Source organism: Vitis riparia, chromosome 8, assembly GCF_004353265.1.
Source record: "Vitis riparia cultivar Riparia Gloire de Montpellier isolate 1030 chromosome 8, EGFV_Vit.rip_1.0, whole genome shotgun sequence".
NCBI classification, from domain to species: Eukaryota; Viridiplantae; Streptophyta; class Magnoliopsida; order Vitales; family Vitaceae; genus Vitis; species Vitis riparia.
Window position 1 is genome coordinate 7,653,359 of NC_048438.1, and position 16,108 is coordinate 7,669,466.

The 16,108-nt window shown below is 32.4% G+C and overlaps 1 protein-coding gene across 1 annotated transcript; it reads left to right on the forward strand.

The window, feature by feature from the left end:
* Positions 1 to 738: 738 nt before the first annotated feature.
* LOC117920723 (dnaJ homolog subfamily B member 1-like) lies at positions 739 to 13,104 on the forward strand. The gene is made up of 3 exons (XM_034838319.1): positions 739 to 972; positions 1,078 to 1,490; positions 12,405 to 13,104. Exons 1-3 carry the CDS (start codon positions 808 to 810, stop codon positions 12,841 to 12,843), a joined length of 1,017 nt encoding a protein of 338 aa, XP_034694210.1. The 5' UTR covers positions 739 to 807; the 3' UTR covers positions 12,844 to 13,104.
* Positions 13,105 to 16,108: the final 3,004 nt, after the last annotated feature.

Genomic DNA, 16,108 nt, shown 5'->3' on the forward strand with positions numbered 1-16,108 from the left:
GTTAATTTAATTTGAAAATAAATAGAAAATTTAAAATATTTAATTTGAAAAATGAAAATAATAAACTTGATAATGATTTCAAAAAGTATTTAAAAAATGAGGTATCCATTTTTTTTACATTTAAAAATTTTTGAAAATAATTTTTACAGATTTAATAAAATAAATTTATATTTTTTATATACAATTTTTTTTAAGTTGTAAAAATTATTATTACTTTCTATTTTTAAAATAAAAAAATCACATTTAAAGGAAATTTTAATATTCAAAAATTTTAAAATATAGTAAAAAAAAAATTTTTAATTTTAATGTTTCGAGATTTCAGGGATTTTGAGTTTAAAATTGTAAACCATAATTCGGAGTTTGACATATTTTGACATTTTTTCCATTAAATGATTATGATTTATGTGTATTTTTTTTTGGAACTCTATTAAGGATATTTTGGGTATTTTCTTTTATTCCTTGAGAGTAATTTAAAAATTTACTCAACCTTTCCACAATAGTTAATAAAAATATCGGACTTTTTACGGCTATTATAGTATTATCACATCCAACAACCCCTTTATTGTAATTCGCCCATATAAATATCATATTATTATATTTGTAAATAATAATAATAATAAGGATTATTTTAACAAAAAATCCTAGGCTACAAATGCGGCTGTGACGTCATTATGGGCCGGAACAGAAAACGGAGGCCCACTCGACTCCATCCGCCGTAGCCAAAGCTGCTACAAAACCACCTGGAATCTGAGGTGAGCAAAACGCAGAAGAAAGAAAGGGGAAGAGAGAGAGAGAAAGAAGAAGGGGATGGGGGTGGACTACTACAAGATTCTTCAAGTAGATAGAAGCGCCAAAGACGATGACTTAAAGAAAGCTTATCGAAAACTCGCTATGAAATGGCATCCTGACAAAAACCCTAACAACAAGAAAGAGGCCGAGGCCAAATTCAAGCAAATCTCCGAGGCCTATGACGTACCAATCTCCTACTTTTCTATTTTTTTTACAATGTATGTTTGTTTCATGATTAAATGGATTATTCGATTAAAAGAAATGCTGAATTGCTGTTTTCTTGGTTAGGTTTTGAGTGATCCACAGAAGAGGGCGGTGTATGATCAATACGGAGAGGAGGGGCTCAAGGGCCAGGTGCCGCCTCCGGGTGCCGGTGGGTTTTCCGGCGGGTCGGATGGAGGTCCAACGATGTTCCGGTTCAATCCGAGGAGTGCCGACGATATATTTTCAGAGTTTTTCGGGTTTTCGAGTCCGTTCGGAGACATGGGCGGGTCGCGAGCCGGCGGGTCGGGATTTCCGAGAGGCATGTTCAGTGAAGATTTCTTTTCTTCGTTCAGGGGCGGTGCCGGGGAGGCTTCCTCGGCGACTATGCCGCGGAAAGGGGCGCCGATAGAGCGGGCATTACCGTGTAGCTTGGACGATTTATATAAGGGAACTAGTAAGAAGATGAAGATTTCGAGGGATGTTATTGATCACTTTGGGTAAGTTTCTCTGATTCTGTTGAATTTCAGTGTCAAGGAAGGGACTTTAATTGCCTTTGAAATGCAGAATTGATTGTGATGAATTGCTGCCTTTAATGTTATTTTTCGCTATACAGTGTGATTTGATTACTTGGGTGCATAACGGGTTTCTGAGTTTTCTCTTCTCTAAAATTGAATTTGATAAGTTTGCGGCTATTGTATTTAATATGATGTGTTATGAAACTTTAACACCCTTATGAACTTGTGGAATCTGTTTATTTTAAATTTGAAGGACTCGGTTATAGTTATTTATCATTTTTTTTTACACATTTTGGTTGATTTTGTGGTGGATTTGTTTCTCAAGTCCATTTTTAGTTTTGAATGCACTGTCCAATTTGGTATGTACTAGTATTTAAATATATCTCTTCTGCTTTCTAGCTTTTAGAGGAAAGTGCACTGTCAGAGTTTTGGTGTTTGGATGTGCTTCAATGTCTCTTTTCTCATCATTTTATTGTTGACTTAGGATTTGATTTGATTTATTTATTTATTTTGGTCTTTTGAGAAGGAAACTTTTTGTCGATCATTTAATTTCTTTTAAAAAAAATTTCTGATGACCTTGCTAACCCGAGGCTAAGTGGAATTAGAGTGTGTTGACTCCAATTTTGAACCCCCACATAAAGCATCCAGTAATTCCATGCTCGCAATGTGATTTTTTGAATTTGTCATTAAATTGCTTACAATGTGTTGCCATGTGGCAATTGATTTGATCTAGTGTTTTGTCATCACCCATACCTCACTAACGCTGATGCCACCATCACCACCACCTCGAGCCCTTCTCAAAACCGTCAGCAACTTCTCACTCTGGTGTCGACCTCTTCTCTCCTTTCCATCATCGTCTCCTGTGCCATGTATGTTCTCCTCCCTCTATTCTCCTTTTCTTTCTCTTGGTCATTTTTTACCCTTCTATGTTTTTATTTTCTTAAAGACGTGCTTTAAGAGAACATTTTTTAATTTTTTTAGCTTTTTGAAAGTTTTGTGTTATTTGTCATGCCTGTTTTTAAAAGTAATTTTTTTAAAAATATTTCTAAGTGATCCATCATCTCTTGCTATTTTTTTTTTTAAAATTCCTTTCTGCGAGCACAACCTCTTTTTTTTTTTTTTTTTTTTTTTTTTTTTTTTTAATGTAGAAAATTGCCAAATAGTTTTATGTGTTTTGACTTATTTTTGTTATTTATGGTGTTTTATGTAAGTGTTGAACTATTACTATGGGCTTTTATGGCTTGAATTAATTCGTTTCGAGGTTTTTCACTTATTCTATTTTATTTTTATATATTTTAAATATTTATTAATGATAAAAATTTTGGTCCTAAAAGGCTTACACTTTAATTCTTTGAGGCTCATGCCTTACCTCATGGACACATAAATACTTTGCCTTATGCTTTCGCCTTTAAAAACTTTGATATCTCCAATTTACCCCATGCTAATATGAAATCAATATTTACCATAGGTGCCTAACAGTTAGGAAAAGCCCCTGGATATTTGATGCTTAGACGACATGGATGCCCACATAATATGAATGCTTTCATGGTGGATCCCAATTTCTTAATATATAGAACTGGATCCATGATGGGGGAGGTAAGTGGGGTGAGTTTGGGATGGGGTTCTCTTCTCCCCAACCTTGCCCCTATAGAAAGTTGTCAATCCCATCCTGTCCCATACTTGGGCTGGGGTGGCACCACAAGCCCCATGCTCAGGTGGGGCAAGGATAAATTGGCCCGATGGTTTATCTGCTCATTAACTCACAGTTGGCTTACAACTCCTTTGGAAATGAAGCATGCGTTTTCAACTTCCAAAAAAACAACACCTACCTCTTCAATTTGACTGATCCATTCATAGGTTAAAAAATGCAAAAAAGAATATAAAAAACTGATTTAAAATGTTTAATTGTTAAGTAAATGGAAAAAAATGGAAGGAATAAAAATTCAAAAACCCTAAAAGTGGGGTTCTGTTTCCAAGAAAATGTTTAAATACTAGAAGTCAGATATAAAACATAAAGTTTGGTTTCAAACAATCTGTTTGTTGAGGAAACAAAAAGAAAAATGACAAAAAAAAAAAAGAACCCTGATTTTTGAGAAAATAGAAAAGAAAAATTACTACCAGTTTGAGAAGATGAAGGTGAGAGAGGTAGATGTAGATTCCAATGGTAAGCATTACAGCAGTGATCCTTGCTGCACTGAAGTAGTGAGCATGATGTGGTAGATAAAGAAGAACTGAATCAAGCAAACTCAAGAGGGAATGAGGGAGGAGCATTGAAGAAGTTAGGGTTGAAAAGGAAATGATAGGAACTCAATATAATTGTGGTTTCATAGATATGTAAAACAGAGGATTATTTAGTAAAATCAAAGATAATAGAAGCAAAGCAGGGCAGGACTGGACAATGTCTGATCCCAGCTTTGGGGTATAGCTGTATTTTCTGAATCATTCCCAATCCTCTCCCTTCTTGTTTAAAATTTGCTGAAATATGGACCATTAGAGTCAATTCAAGCAGTGTGGGTCACCTGGAAATCTGGGAAAATTGCCTTCCTACCCAGGACCCATGGTTCAATTTGTGATCCATTAGAAAATCCATTGCCAACATTGAAAAAAGAGATTTTTTTTTTTTCTTTCAAAAGATGGATTGCATAAAGAAGGAAAATTGATTACTTTCTTGTTTTTGCCCCTATTGAGTCTAGTTTTTAAACTTAACTAGGTTCATGTTGTATGAAAATTGCTCAGGAAAATACCGGCCTTAGGTTGTTTATCATTTAGCCTGATTAACAGATTGTTAAGATTTTGTAAATTTTGGTTCTATTTTTCATAGGCTAGTGGAGAATATTTTTTATACATTTAAATTTAATTTAGTTTTATTGGAAAGAATTTACTCAGAGACCAAGAAAAGAATAAAAAATTTGAAAGTCAGATTTGATAAAAATGTTATTTAGCTGGAGAGAATTCAACCAAATGTTTGGGACTCTCTAAATTAGTGTTGACAATTATAAAAATAAATTCAGTGTTTTTGCTTCTAGGTTGCTGTGTATACTTCCTGTATGCTTTGTGGCGTTCCGCCCTTTAATATATTTGCACTCATTTATCAAAAAAAAATTATAAAAATAAATTCAGTGAAATACTGTGTGATCTTTGATACTTGTTGGATGTATTTCTATGTTTAGGGGACAGTATAGGAGATCCAGGTTTAATCACAAAACAATTGCAAAGTGTTAACCATGCAAATTTCTGAAAAAGCTAAGATGTTTGTTATGTAAACCAAGCTGATGACAGTGCCCAACCTCTGAAAATATTCTAAGAGAAAGGGATTGTCTCCAAAATTTGTGAAAATTGTTGGTACATTCTCCAGAGTCTTATTTAAGAGGTCATATAATATCTCAGTCGAGAGTCTCATTTATGTATAATTTCTTGGGGTGGGCAAGAGTGTACGTAGGTGATTATGCAATGCCTATGTTGGACTTCATTAATTGGTTGAGCTCTAAGTAAGGAGAGTATATTGTTTTTTGTGTCTCTCTCCACTTTAGGCGTTTTGGCATCTTTGTATATGCTGTGTATACTTTTATGCCCTCTTTTGCTAACCTTTTTTTTTTTTCTTTTTTTCTTTTTTAATAGAATTGATCTTTGCCTATCAAAAAAGGGGGAAAAAAAAATCTCATTCAATAGAATTTTGTAATTCCTGATTATGCTATTAAAGGTAGTGCATCTTAATTATACATTATTTGAACCCCAATACAAACATGTTAGGCTTCATATATTAACTCTTAACCATATAAATGTCAACTTAAAAAATTTTAGTAACTCCTCAAATCTCAAAATGACCTCATATAAATGGAAACATGAAAATTATAAGTTACAATATATAGTGGCAGCAATCGAAATATGAATACAATATTTTTTTATCAGAAAAATAATGCTACAATATGATAACAGACTGAAATTGCAAAAGGCATCTCCTTTCAAATCTATGATCCATTCTTCATGAGTCGTGCTCTTGAATGATTCTTGAAGTTTAAAAGAGTGAGCAGCAAAGCCCAACAGTTTGTAGACATCTATCGGGACTTGAACTTGGAACCTTTCACAAACCCTCCCCAACCCTTTACCACTTGAGCCAGGCCTCAAGGGCCCAACAGTTTATAGACATCTTGCTCTTCTAGTTTCATGTAATGCTAATATTTAAAAGCCTTTTAGAAACTGTGTTGGTGTTTTTAATTTTTTTGAAATACACACAGGTCCACACATAGGATTATAAAATTTTCCAAGTAGGACAATTTTTTTTTTTTTTCTATTTTTGGTTTTAAAAGGTAAATTAGACAACTCAGAAAACATTTATTTTGATGTAGCAAATCAGGTCTAGGTCCATAATCTAATAATTAGTAATCCAATCTCCTTTGGGTTAAACAATAACCTTTTACGCACTCCATGTCTGGATGTCACTCAACATCGTGGTCTTTCTTGAGGGGTTTAGGGTTTTTTGAATCTGAAGGTATATGTTGTTCTTGTTGCTTGAATTTGTTATTTACTGGAGTTTGTTATTCTATGGCAGTCTTGGAATCAGCATGAATCCATCATATGACCTTTATGCATGCACACATGTATGCATATTTTTTTCTTAATCAGAATTATCTTTTTATTTTTATTCAAGTTTAAAGTAAACAATTTATATTAAATATCTCAACCAAAAATATTTTGATATGCATGTGAAGGAAATGGTTTTCTATGCTTTTTTCTTTATGAGAATTATAGGAAGAGACTAAATATCTCTATGTCCATGCACATAAAGTCTACATATTAAAGTCTATATAGTTTTGTTTATGTGCACTTAACCACATTGTGAGTATTGAAGTGGTATTTTTAGACTAACATGGAAATGAGTTCATGCCATGAATTGTGAGGAAAACAATTAAAGTTAGTGCAAACATATGTATGTTGGCAAATTTAAATAATAAAATGGATATAAAGAGGGAGAGATGATTAGTTCAAAGACCATACAGAGGAGAAGGCTAAGCTCCTTCAAAGAAACGCATTTTATTCCCTCTTGCAATGCATCTCTCTCTTTCTTGCTTTTCCATGGTTAGTTATAAGAAGGTGCAAGACCAAAACAATAAGCATGGTCTTTCAATTCTCCAAAATTAATGTGTAAAATGTTTTGGGAGGTTATGAATAGGCAATTATGATTTTAATTCAAGATAGTTGAATTTTTTTAAATGTCACACTCAAATTTGAAGATGATGCTGTTAGTTACAGATAAGGGGGGCATTATAATGTTGGATTAAGATTTCAAATGCAAGCATTATAGTGGATTTTGATGGAATTTCACCTATCACCTCTTAGTGGAACAATGGTTTCCCCTTAATTGGGTACCCCTGTGTGGTGGGTTGGGCTTCCCCGTAGTGGTCTTGTGTAGATATTACCCTCTTGGGTGTTGTTGGTTTACCTTGTCAATGTAAATCTCATTAGGAGTGGATATCAATGTAACTTCTGTTAAGAGTGGGTGTTAACCTAATCAATTTAGAAGTGATTTCAACATGTTACCATGGATAGTGGTGTAGGGGCATAGCCCTTTTCTTAGGCATTTTGTGGTTGTTGTTTGTAGCCTTACTTTGCAATTTATTTGATTGGCTTTTTCTTTTTCCTAAAATTGAATGAATTTGAGATTTTTGCATCTGTTTTAATTGTTATATAATTTTTTAGCCTACTTCATGAATTTGTAGAATCTATTTCTTTCATTTCTGAATGAATCCATGTTAGATGCCACCAGATAGCATTTAAGTATCCTTCTTCCACTTTTTGTGACTTCCAGAGAAAAGTGTAGTGTTTGCCTTTGGTGTTCAGAGATTTTTTTTTTTTTCTCTTTTATCATCTATAATATTGTTGACTTACAATTTCAGTCGATTCATTTTATTCATTTGGTGTTCTGAGAGGAAACTTATTGTTAACATTTAACTTATTTATAAAAGGTTGTATAGTGATCTTGCTGGCCTATGATTAAAGTGGAGTTTGGGTGGAAGTTGGAGATTTTACAATAGAGAGTGCTTTCCCTTTGCATAGAATTATTAAATGTTATCTTCTCTGATATGTTTCTTTTTTGCATCAAGACTCTAGATTATTGTTTTGATTTTGTTATCATGTTAATTAGGATAAATGACAGATATAAAGGCATGAAATAAAACATCTACCATATCCTAGGTATTTGAGTGATGTATTTTTTTTTTTTTTTCATGTATGATTTTACACATAAACATCCTTGGAATCAAGGGATGATTTGTTGTGATTGTCTTATATAATCTGTTTACTTCACATTACACAGCCTTGGTCCCTCAATTATGCAGTTCATGTGCAGGGTGTATGTGTAGGTAACATTGATTTTACATCTTTAGGATGAATGGTACTAAGTTTCTATATAAGCCAGTATGTTAGGCACAATTACTTCATTCAGTTTTAGGTATACATGTACTAGAGCAATGGATTAAAGTGTCAGAGAATTTCCAAATGAACTAGGAATGCATCCCTTGCCTTTTCTTTGTTGGATATACATCTGTAAATGTGGATGAGAGCAAGTATATTTTTGTTTATTTGATGTTTAGTACTTGAGATATTTATTGAAATAAATTTTAGTTTTTTTTATAAGATACCATCAGATAGTATAAAATGTTTATAAATTTTAGTTTAATAAGATACTATAAAATAAGAAACAAAAAGGGGGTGCAACCCTTGTATCAGGAACTTTTTTTTGATAGGTAAAAAAAGAAAAAGATTCCTTACACCTTAAATTCCACTTAGGACATTCACAAGAATCTAGAAAAGAAAATTTTCCATTTCCTATTGAATTATTTGTTGGCTCAAAAAATAAATAAATAAAATAAAATAAAAATCATTACCACAGTTTATTCCTGTCCAGACCATAAAAAGTTAACTACACCAAAATAAGCAAGGTGAAGCTGTATTTTTTTTTTTTTGGCAATTCTTCCTTTTGAATACTTATATATATCCATAATTGACTACAGAAGCACCTTTAAAATACTAAAAATTAAGAATGAAAAGAAGTAAACTCCTTGTTATCTCACAGTGATAAGTAAGTGGTTAGCTAATTGCTGCCTGGGGTGTAGCTCAACAGTAGTATCTTTGGCAATGAACCAGAAATCTCAAGTTCAGGGCCCCGTGGTATTTAAATAGGTGGATAGAGGTGTGTGCATATCACTTGGGGATTGCTTAGCCGGAAGTTGGGATCAATGTCTCACTATCAAGGTGAATTCCCTGCTTTCCAAGAAAAAAAGGTAAATAATCTTAAGTTGTTTGCAAGGAAGAATCTTCTCTTAAACTGCTTCAAAAGGAAAAAAGAAAAAAGAAAAATGGAAATCCTTTTGTTGTACAAGAGACCCGTAAATCCTTCTTGTGGTTAAAGAGATTCTACAGTTCAAGTTTGGAGCGATATAGATGATCTTACTTAGAATCTTTCATCTGTTGAAATATCTTATTCTTTGTTTTTACATGCACGGCCACACTTTTCCATCAATGCAAAATCTCAATCATGAGACCTTCTGATAAACCTTGGATCCTAATGTCCTCGACCACTTTTAATTACCAATAATCCACCATCGTTCATCTCTTTTGAACCTATGTAGAAAAGATCTGAAAATTGAACCTTGTATGGAGAATCACCACATCAGTTGTACTGAAACTTAGTTCAACACCCATCACCCACAGAAGTAAATCTTTCTTTTGTACCGTTAAGATGATAGTATATGAAGTATTTGTTGAGATCATTGTATAGAGAAGGAAAAACATTACTAGTTTGATGCTGATGATTTGTTACATATCATTGTGAAGCGTTAAAGGTGATTTTCTCTGTTATAAGAAGCATCTTTTTCTTGGGCTTCTTGAGGTTTTCTTCTATGGAAACATTGTTCTTCTTTGGTGTAACATATATCTTAAACACGTAATTTTTTTTTTTTTCTTTTTGCCTGTTTGAAACTCTCCTGATATTCAATGATTACAATTTATAGGGCTGCAGTGTCCTTAGAAAACGACTACATAGATGTTATTAGGATTACACATTTCAGGACAAATTTGCAAAAATGTGGAACTAGTTTTTATGTTGTAAATGGTCAATGACATCCTTGGTTTAGGTTTGTAGTTGTTTTAGATGTTGGGAAAGGGGAAGGATAGGATGCAGTGTTAGATGATAATTTTATACGTAGGTAGACCTCAATGCTTTGTAATTTCATAACTAGTTAGTACTCAATACGGAAACTGTTACAGAGTGGTAGATGAGTCCACATACTGAATTAGAGTTGAAGGATGCTAAGATGTTCTGTAGAAATGCTTTTTCAAATAGTAATATGATGCGGTAGCAATTATCTAATGGAGCTCCTATACTTCAGGCATGTGTATTGCATAACCTCAGTCTTTTAGCCTGGGGGAACAGACATACTAGTATGCCAGTATTCAGAAAGTAGAAAGCTGGAAGGGTCAATTGGGGATGATGAGTATCTGGTCCTCCTAATTTGTATTGGTCAGTATAGGAACTTGTCCTGTGTATAGAAAATTTGCTAAATTATGATAGTGTAATTCTGACCCATTTTTTGAATCCGCTCCATATTTTGACATAAAACATTTTGGAGTTGTACATGGGATACCATTTAGGAAGTCAGACTTCTAGTATTACATTTATAAAAAGAGAGATATAGATATAGTGAAAGAAGGATCAGATATCATCCGCAGAAAACTAAAATCCTGAATAGACCCGCAGAAAGCAAATAACTTGACACCAAGAGATGGTATTCAAGGAGCAGATCTGAAGACTGCTCTTGGGTCCAGCTGAATCAAACCAATAGGAGCGACAGCATACTTCTTGGTCAAGGAGACCTTAAATAGGCCAGGAAATGAATATGCTCCCGCACCGCTCCCAACAACTCTGTGGAAGACCTCTCTGTCTCTCCCCCTCCTCCCCCCTTAAGATTTTCCTTTGAGTCAATGACATCCAAAAGAGTGGCTGTGAGATCACAATGCTGTAGAACCTTCCTTCTAGTGCTCCTGCTGAGACCTAGAAAAACTATAGCCATCGTATATGAGATCTCTCTAGGAGCACCCACTGAATGCTTGTCATAGCATGTACTGTGAAATAACACATGCGAGGGGACAAATGGAGGAACAAATGATTTTAATAGTCTCTTCATTTTTCCTGCATAAATAGGATCTGTCAAGGCTGATACTCTGAAAGGTGGCCTGGAGCATATAATTGGTATTTCATGTGAGTCATTATCCATTCAAAAGCTCTGACTGAGCTTGGCTGTTAAAGATGGTTTGGTTTATTCTTCTTTAAAAAGAAAGGAAGAAAGATTTTGAAAAAAAAAATCCTGACCCATCCAAGAAATCAATGTCATAGTATACACTAATTAGGCTGGATTTACCTTCTTCTATTAGAGATTGTCAACCATGAGAAAATATATCTGAAGTCATGAACTGGACAATAAATATATGTATGTATATGTACAGATATATAGATATAGATGAATAGATATATGAAAAAAAAAAAAAAAAAAAAAGATGCCTTAGAAGGGGTCTCAGTTTTGTTTAATTTCTTTTAAGATTTTGCAGTAAATTGTTGTAGTACTGTTGATAGTGCATTTTAGCATTTGAATCATGAAATCTGTTTCATACTATGGTATTCTCCATGTGTATCAATGTTTTTGATAAATAACAACATTTAACTTACCAAACATGAATGTAAAATATCAACCATATTCAACTTCACATTTTTCCTCCTATATCTTAATGGGCAAATGCACACAACACTGACCAGTTGTATCTATCAACTAGAAGAGGGAAATGCAAAGCACATGTTTGATAAATCAAATTATGTGGATTGAAGTGCTGGCACTCTGCATGTGTTGGAAGCACGTGGGTCATTTCTAGGTAGCATGCTTCTGTTAGTCCACCCCCCCCCCCCCCCCCCCCCCCACTAAGGAACCACCATTTGCCCTCCCTGCAGCAAAGAGTATATGGCGTGTCCATTGCTTTACTGTGAATACAAAAAATTGGTGGTGGTGGTAATTGGGAATGTAATTTTTAAGGGTACAAAACCTCTGAGGTGTGCCCATTTGACTTGCCCAGCTTCGCCTATTCCTATCCATCCAGATGCTTTAGATTAGCCCCAGTTGGGCAGTATTGAAACAGCTTCTAAGCAAGTTCCTCATGAAATGAAATTTAAAGTTACACTAGTGGCGATATTCTGCTTCTTCCTTGAAGTAGTTTACTTTTTGATGAACCAATCTAGCTGGTACTGACGTAGCACAAGCTCACTGGTCTGCATTCTCCTGCTGATGGTGAACAAGATGAGACAGCAGCAACCACATTAGAGTTCTTGATGAGCTCAGTTTTTCGCCTAGAATATCTGGATAATGGAAATGCTACATCTTCTTTGAGTTAGATAGATGAGAAAGGCATGTTTCAATATATAAAGGAGTAACCAGGTTAATTGATTTAAGCATGCCCTGCATTGGGCTTTTTCAATAATTTTCCTTAAATAGTGGCTCTTCAATTACTTTGCTCCTTTGTAAATATAAAATATTTATTTACTTTTCTCCTATTGAAAATCTGTGTCAAGAGCCTTGTGTAAGTTCCATTAGATTGATGTTGCCTTGATCATTCTGAGAGTATGATATATAATCATTCTTGGGAGTATATGACATATAGGATTACTCTGAAAAACTGCAGGAGACCTTAGGCAAGAAAAAAGGGTGGCAATCGAGTCCTTATATGCAAACTATACGTATGGACATATATAATTTTCATTCATTATTGTCATTCAGTGATTGCTTGTATACGAGAACCTTTATTATAATCATTTGATTCTTATGATTATTTGCTATGTGTTGTTTGCTTGTCTAGGAGAACCACAACAACAGAAGAAATCCTTACTATTGAGATCAAGCCAGGTTGGAAGAAGGGGACAAAAATCACTTTCCCAGAAAAGGGAAATGAGCAGCGTGGTATTGTACCCTCAGATCTCATCTTTATAATCGATGAGAAGCCTCACCTTGTATTCAAGAGGGATGGCAATGATCTTATTTTCACCCAGAAGATATCTCTCGTGGAAGCTCTAACAGGTTACACAGTACAAGTTACTACTCTTGATGGGAGGACTCTGACGATCCCCATCAACTCGATCATCAGTCCCACCTATGAGGAAGTTGTTAAAGGGGAGGGGATGCCCATCCCCAAGGAACCCTCCAAAAAAGGTAACTTGAGAATTAAGTTCAACATCAAATTCCCCGCCAGGCTTACTTCGGAGCAGAAAACTGGCATTAAGAGGTTGTTAACGTCGTAAAAACACAGGCGGTACCACCTCTCATTACCATAGCTTGTGTAAGCTTTCATTTGTTTTTCTTGCTGTATGTTACATTGGAAAGGAAATTCATACATTTCCGAGTTGAGGATTTCATCAGAGTTGTAATTTAGGAGCTGAATATTTGTTTTTCATGTTTGTGCCCCTTCCCCAGGGCTCTTTTTCAGTCTTCCATCCTCGTTTGCTTGTACCAAACTGCTTGTGGCAGCTGACAAATATTTAAGTGACACCTAACCTCACATACATCTTTTTAAACAGGGGGTTGAACTCATCAACTATTGGTGGTAGTCCCCTGGACTGGAACTAACCGAAGAGAAGCCAAGATGATTGACTTCATGCTTCTTGAGAAATTGACACGTCCTAGCGTGCCACATCTTTAATAATTCCACTGCTTGAATGCTCGAATGCTGTTAGTGTCTTTATTGGAGCTACCACTTTCAGATTTTCTAGTCTTTAAGGTGAACGCATTGTCCCCTGGTTTGAGGATGTTTGCCTAGGCCCTAGTCATATGCTAGCTTAGATTCGGAATCCAGATTGCTTTAAAGTAGTATTTAACGTTTAGAGTACAGTATCAATTATCAAATATAAAATAAAATAAAATAAAATTAAAATTAATTTGAAATTTATATATTTTAAAATTATTTAATCTTGTTATAAAAAGAAATAAGTAAATTGAGTTTGAAGAAACATATAAAAATAATTTATTAAATTTAATTTTTTTTTCTATTTTTTAATTTTGAAGGAATTAAAAAAAATTATATATTTTTAAATTATTTAGTATTTATATTAAAATAAATAGAATAAGTTTGAAGGAATATATAAAAATAATTTATTGACTTTAAATTTATTTTTTATTTTTCTTTATTTTTTCTTTCTTTTCACTTCTCTTTATTTTCTTTTCCTCAAAATTTTTTATTACTATACATAATTAAAATCAATTGAAAACTTATATATTTTAAAATTATTTAATATTAACTGATTTTCTAGAATTTTAAGACTATGCCAAACTCTCAAATGAGACTTTAATGACCAACACCATTTTGTGTAAATATTGTTTGCTATAAGTCTATACATATAATATCAAGAAACTTTATCAAAATATATATTAATAATTTTGACATAACCTTTGACCGCTGCAAAGAAGGTTAGTTTTTTCATTTTTCGTAACTTATAGTTACAAACAATAATAATAATAATAATAATAATAATAATAATAATTACATAGCTTTTGGCTATGCATATTCTTTTCTAATAAAATAAATTTTTATATAACTTTTCACTATATAAATTTTAATATTTATTAATTTATTAGTCTTTTTTGCGTTGTTTCAGGTTATGAATAATTAAAGTTGAATAATTTTGTAAAATATAAAAAACTGTCAAATTATAGTAATTTCATTAAAATAAAAATTAAATTGTTACATATCTTTTTGCGAAATTTGATGTAAAAGTATTTAAGGTAGACAATAAATCTTCTCGATTCTATTTGACTAAGGAGGTAACCAATAAAAAGAAGAAACGAGAGAATTGAAAGGAAAATTTTCTTGATCTTAAAATCATATTAACAATATGTGGTAGAATAAAAGAATTACAAAAAAAAAAAAAAAAAACCTATTTTAAGGTATCATATTCAACAAAATAAACTAATTCATATAATTATTTAAATCTTTATGACATAAATAATTAATTATTAAATTCACATTCCACATTTATATTTTTCTTTTTAATTACTATTAATGATTTCCTCATTTATTAATGACAAATTTTTTTGTTACACATTGTATTGAGGTTCTTAATATTAATAACCAACACTTTATTTTCTCCATTTGGGTAGTTCATGTAGGTGGTGTTTGAAAAACCCAAATTAGTAGAAGAAATATTATATTAGGTTTAAATGTTGAATTTAATGATAATGAAAACCATAAAGTTTGAAAATAATTTATTTTTAAAAATGATATATTTTAGAAATTTTAACATTATATGATATCCCATGAAGATAAAAAAGTATATTGTTTAAGTGAAGTAATCAAATCTTCATTTAATAGTAGAACATGTATCAACTCAAATCCTCGTCCAATACCATGTTTTAATTTCAAATTTTCAGTTATAAGAATAAAGTTAATTAAATTAATTTAAAAATATATATAGCTATGATTTTAATTTATTTTATATGGTAAAGACTATATTTCAAAAGAAGTTCAATTTTTAATTAATATATATTTTTCATAGATTCATCACTTCTATTACTATATATTTTTATTTTTAATTAATTAGATTTAATCATAAATAATAAATGAATTATATGAATATTTATGATTTAACATAATTTAAATTTACCCTAAAAATATCTCTAATGAAAAATATGAAAAGTATTGTTAAACCAAAGTTTGATTAATCTCGTATTTTATAATAACAAAATAAGATTTGAATTAATGCATGTTTTATATTAAATGTGTTTAGATAAAAAGATTTTCAAAGTGGTGAATTACAAAAATAAATTAAAAAGAAAAAGAGTATCTTAATGGGAAGATCAATTAAAATCCTACTATAGAATTTTTTTTATTTTTTTAATTTTTTTTATATGGTTGTTGGTGTATTATGTTTAAACTATATTTCCTTTTTACTTAAAACAATTAAAATTATCCAAGTCCTAAATTATTTTAAATTATTTTTATATTTGAATGATTTCATGAATTGATTTAAACTTTGAGCTAAATTCTTTTTGAACTTATCCTAAAATGGATTTAAAAAGGGTTACACAAGTTGTTGAGGGTTCTAGATCTCAAATTGGACTATTTAAGCACTTCATAATGTAATCTGTTAAGGGGGTTAACTGATTGAGGGGTCGTTTTTATCCTCTCTCTCTTCTAGTGGTTAGGTTGTAGTTGGTTGGGGTAGAACCTTGACCGATTGAGGATAGGTTCAACTAGTTGCTCAACTAGTTGAGAGTCTAAACTCCAATGGTTACTTGCTATTACAATTAATGTGCAATGGCTAGCAAACTGTTCACTTGATTGGTCCATTGTTCACCCTAAATTGTGCCTCGTGATTAGTTTAGGTTCCAAGCCTTTATAAAAAGAATCTAAACTTCATTGTTCTAAAGAGTTTGACATTCCAAAATCTTTCTTAAATATATTTGACCATGAGGGGAGTGTTTTTGGGTGCACGATGCTTTACAATTGCATATCCATTTAGTGCACTTTAATCCTAATTTATAAACTTAATCTTATATTAGGATTTTGTGAGT

What these genes read in the sequence shown, in the direction of transcription:
- LOC117920723 (XM_034838319.1), top strand. Translation starts at nt 808, where the DNA reads ATGGGGGTGGACTACTACAAGATTCTTCAAGTAGATAGAAGCGCCAAA. An exon ending in AAATCTCCGAGGCCTATGAC is followed by an intron (nt 973 to 1,077) that starts GTACCAATCTCC and finishes TTTCTTGGTTAG; the next exon opens with GTTTTGAGTGATCCACAGAA. An exon ending in GATGTTATTGATCACTTTGG is followed by an intron (nt 1,491 to 12,404) that starts GTAAGTTTCTCT and finishes TTGCTTGTCTAG; the next exon opens with GAGAACCACAACAACAGAAG.